The sequence below is a fragment of the Trachurus trachurus genome (assembly GCF_905171665.1).
Source record: "Trachurus trachurus genome assembly, chromosome: 19".
NCBI classification, from domain to species: domain Eukaryota; kingdom Metazoa; phylum Chordata; class Actinopteri; order Carangiformes; family Carangidae; genus Trachurus; species Trachurus trachurus.
Window position 1 is genome coordinate 11,908,156 of NC_139913.1, and position 4,989 is coordinate 11,913,144.

A 4,989-nucleotide genomic window follows, 5' to 3' on the forward strand; every position below is an offset into this window, starting at 1 on the left:
TGGCTCCTCACGCCAACTTCGGAGAGACCACCTAGGAGGTGGGTCCAGCCCCGGCGCTGCTCCACAGCCGGGAGGTTCTGTACCAGCTCCGTCGCACCCTCCCAGGGATCCACCCTGTTCCAGTCAGCAGGCTCCACGTCGTACACCTCGTTTAACAGCTGGTCTGCACTCAAATGTCTATCATCTCCCACGCTCCATCGGTCAGGTAGATGGTGCTACCAATGAGCAGCCCGTACTTACCGCTCAGTCTGCTCACTTTAGGCCTTGGAGTTGAGGTTTCACGGTGGTTCATCGTCGGGACGCCGATGCAAGAAAGGTGGGGTAGATGTGACCGGGTGAGTCATCTCCCTCCTGGTCACTGCATGGCGCTGTGTCAGCCTGGCGCAGGTTAATGGGGGGACGGCACTGTTAGGTGATTAAAACAGCTGTGTTGGTCGACATTTTCCCTCTCTGCTTCTGCTGTGCGGTGCGTCCGGTGAGCTGGCCGGCGTGCTTGTTTGTGTCCTCCCGTCGTATCATTAAGGTAGGAATTCTGCGTATTTGCTGGTTTGTGTTTGCTGTTATTGGGCCTGAGGCCTCATCCTTTCGCTCCGTTGCAGTGTTGGAGCAACGGCGAGCTGGTGGAGCGACGCTGTGTGTGTGATTGGGACAGGTGTGTTTGGTCGCTGTTCTCCCTCTCTGCCTCTGCTGTGCGGCGCGTTCGGTGAGCGGGCTGGCGTGCATGCCCGAGTCTCCCCGTCATATCACTAAGGTAAGCATGCCGTGTTAGTTATTGTTTGGTGTTTTACTTTTATTGGCCCTGGGGCTTCATCCTCCCGCTCCGTTGCAGTGCTCGGAGCGGCGGTGAGCCGGAGGGAGCGAGCGGTTCTGGTGGGCGCGTGTTGGGTGCAGTAGAGCTCAGAGGTAGGCTGCTCTAATTGTCTGCTGTTGCAGTTTTACATCATTGCACTAGTTGTGACACTGTCTCTCTTGCTTTACAGCGGGGCGCTGTAACCAGCGGCCCCCACTCTCCTAGTTCTGCACACTATCCTGCGTCCTGGTGTGTTCCGGTCATCGGCCACCATGATGTTTGCTGCTGTTTTGTTTGGCTCGATTACATGGTTTTGATTAAATGATTGTTGTTGCCGACGACAGTGACCTCGGAGATATTTAACAATTTATTTCTTTTTTTCTTGTTTTCCTTTTTCTTTTGTGGGGGGGGCGGGTTTGATAATTGTTTGTTTTCCTCTAATTTGCATTTGAATATTTTAAGAAGATATTATGTTTAATTTGGTTTTGTATTATAAATAGTATTTAATTGTTTGTGGTGTGTGTGCGAGGTCAGCTAGACTGCGGCCATCTTAATTTTTCCCTCTCTCCCTGTGGACAGGTGCTGTAGTCCAGCACGGCGGCCCAATCCCTGGTGGTGGCTTCTTCACTCCTCCATGGCGTGTGTGTGCAGTGTCACGGGTGATATTATTTTCTTGGTTTGTTTCTCCTTCCCCTTGGTTTGATTTAGGGTCGCCGTGGCTGGCCCAGCCCTGTCCATTCCCCTTTCTTTGGCCCAGTCTGTTGTGAATGTGAAATATTTTGGCAACCATTGAAGTTTTATAAAAACAATATTGTGACAATAAATTATTATCCTTTTGATACATGAACTCTCCCCTGTGGTGATTCGAGCCTGCGTGACCTTTTTCATTTTTATAAAAAAACAGTAACTATTTCCTGGGGCGAAACTCCCCAGGTGGCGTTGTTGGCAACCACTCACCACTACTCACCACTCCACCTCGCCACACCTGGTACGCTACCAAGTCGTAGTTGTGACTTGAAGCTGTAACTTACGGTTTCAAAAGCCTGCCTTGAACGCAGCATTAGCCGAAACGGCCGTGAAGCTGATATCTGCTTTAACTCATTGAGTGCCAACCACGTAATTTCTCGTTTTTCGTTCCCATGCGTTGAGTGCCAAAAACGAGTTTTTTCGTTTTTTGCTTTTTTTTTAAATTATGAAAATAGACACTTTAATACACATTATATGTAAATATGGGGACTCTACGACGAGGAGAACTGAAATAGATGACGATCAAAGTCACATGACAGCTCATGATCTGGAAGTTTTTATCATAACTCGGCTTCTGCAAACGGAGTTCTGCATGCAGATGCAGCAGCTGCTCTGCTCTCACCCGCGAGGCTGCAGCAGCTGGGAGCAGAACCAGGAAGCTCTCAGCCGACTGTCCCGCCCGGTCTTCGCCTCGAGCAACACCGTGTCCTCCCCAAAGTCCTCCCGCGGTAAAATCTGATGGTTTCTGGGCCAAAGCAGACCGGCATCACCGACCCGTACCACAGAAGGACCGCGACCACCGGCGGGACCGGTGAGAGCGAGCCGCTGTGGCCGACAGACCCTCACGTTCCGCGGCGAGAAGCTGTGACACGGCACGGTGCGTCTGTGTTATTGTTGTTTAGTGGCGCCCCCCCCGCCCCCGATGGTGGTTTTGTGAATAGAACAACCATTGTTGTATATATTTATCTTATACGAGCCCTTTGATCCAGAAATGCGAGTGTCAGAAGAGCGACAGGCACAAACAGCGCACCTTTCATAAAAGACGCTCTATCTCCTTTTCTAGAAAAAAAGGAGGGATTTTGGTGAAACCCAGCCATGTTTAGCTTGAGTTTTCTCAGGAACGGAGGCACGTAGAAACAAACGGTTTGTGGTAATTTGAAGCATAAAGTTAAACCTTTCAATTGAGCTACAGTATGTGTTGGTGGCAATAATATAGAATACACTATGGCTCTACATAAAAAGTCAAAAATGGTCTAAATTGCCGGTACACTTGACTAAAACTTTGGAAAGGAGCGCGGCACTCAATGAGTTAACACACTTTAAAGCAGAAGTAAGCGTAATGTTTGTGCTGCTAACTCCATCGGCTGACAAGAAGTTAGCCAAAACGACCGGATCGCTTACTTCTGCTTTAAGTAAATCAGATCAATCATTGAAGTGAACCACGCTGCAGTGTCCTTCCCTTATGACCTGTGCAGTCAGGTGTTCACAGCATCGCTAAGTTTCTTCTCTTTTAATTCTCTTTTATTGTTTTGAACTTTTCGACAAAGTCCTGGAATTTTGTTGTCTTGCCAACTGCAGCTTTAACAAGGGAAATTAAAAACAATGATAGAAAAAATAAGTGTGCTTTTGCTCTCTCAGATGAATCAAGGTAGTATTGCAACAATAAACATTTCACATTGTAGAAGTAGGTGAAGAGTTTAAAGAAATAACACATTTTTTAAGTTGTCTTCAAGATTATTAATTTTTATTGTCTGTAACAATGTCATAATAGATAAAATATATAAATAAATGAAACATTTCAGTACAAATTGTAGAGTAGGTTTAAGAGTTTAAAGAGGTAAAACCATACACATTTTTTATATTTTCTTGAAGATTATTTATTTTTATTGTCTGTAACAATGTCAGAATAAAAAAAAACATATTACAGTAAAAAAAATATAAAAAATGTTTTCAGTGCAAATCAAAAAAAACATAAGTTAGGGCACATAAATATATGTTCAATCAGTTACTTAATAAATAGACAGGCAATCAAATAAATAAATAAACTGTTTAATTTATAGTTAAATAGAATAAATAGATAAGTTAATAAATGAGCCGGTGACGGTGACGGACGTTCTTTAGTTGGGCAGAGGTGAAATCAGCTGATCTGCTCCCACCAGATGGTTTTTGACTTCCTGTCTGATCAGCTCCCAGGATTCAGCGCTGTGGCCCTGCACACACAAGAATATTATCATTATTACCATAGATAGATAGATAGATAGATAGATAGATAGATAGATAGATAGATAGATAGATAGACAGACAGATAGACAGACTTACAGCTCCTCCTAGGTGGTGTGTGAGTCTCTTGAAGGACATGTGCAGCTTCTTGTTCTTCTTCTTGTGGCTGTGTCTCCCAGTCTAAATTAATAACAGGGAATAGAAATATATTTATAAGTTTATGTTCATCTAAATTAGTCGTAATTGCACCATCAATTATTGATCATTCATTCATTGATCCACTCTGACACTCACACAGGAGCGAAGGCCGTCAGCCTGCTGCGTCACAACGCCCACAAAGTCCTTCACTGTCTTCTCCTCCCATGATGCATTGCTGTAGTCCTCTTCAAACACAGCGGCCACCTCGTCCAGAACCTGCACCGTGAAACCAACTTTATCCTCAGCCTGGAGGAAGAAGGAGGAGGAGAAGAAGAAGAAGAAGAGTAATCAGATTAGGGATGTATTTGTGACTCAGAGCAGATGTAATAACACAGGCTTTTATTTTGAAAACCTTTAAAAGAGAGGAAACTTACTGATGCTTTGGACGCCTGGTCGTACAGACTCTGAGGGAAAGGCAAAACGTCTTCCACTCCAGCGTCCCCAGTGGTGTTAGTGGAGTTATTAACCTGCATCACACACACACATACACATCATGAGTTGAGGTGAACACACACACACACACACATCATGAGTTGAAGTGAACACACACACACACCCTGGTCCACAGAGTTTGAACAGAGCAGCTCTCAGAGCAGTGGACTCACCATGTTGTCCAGCAGCTTCAGATATTCTTCACTGTGCTCTCTGAACTTGTTGTGCATCCAGCTGCAGCTCAGCGACGAGCCTCCACTGAGCTGAGCCACAAACAGGCAAACAAACAAGATCCTGCTCAACATCTTCACAAAGATTAAAGATGACAAGTCTCCTCTGAGTGTGTAGAGTCAGTCCAGATGTGTCCAGCTGCTGTGATGAGATGGAGCTGAGCTGCTGCTCATTTATAAAACTCACCTGTTTCACATTCCTGCTTGGGAAAACCTGCACACACACCTGTGGCTTTCACAATGGTCAAACAACCACAACAAGCAGCTCATGGTCAGTGCTTCACATTTCAGGTTTGATCAGTGACCTGAAGAAAAAGTTTTCCCACAATAAAAGAATTAAACAATATCACAGCCAAGATAAGATGAGGATGA

At 45.2% G+C, this 4,989-nt stretch overlaps 1 protein-coding gene across 1 annotated transcript; it reads right to left on the minus strand.

Annotated features, from left to right (window-relative positions):
- Positions 1-3,654: 3,654 nt before the first annotated feature.
- LOC311003185 (interferon a3-like) lies at positions 3,655-4,692 on the minus strand (the record flags this gene model as incomplete). Its single annotated transcript, XM_083994870.1, has 5 exons — positions 3,655-3,747; positions 3,857-3,937; positions 4,052-4,201; positions 4,330-4,422; positions 4,561-4,692. The coding sequence occupies 5 exons, from the start codon at positions 4,690-4,692 to the stop codon at positions 3,655-3,657; spliced, it is 549 nt and encodes a 182-aa protein (XP_083850996.1).
- Between the last annotated feature and the right edge of the window lie 297 nt (positions 4,693-4,989).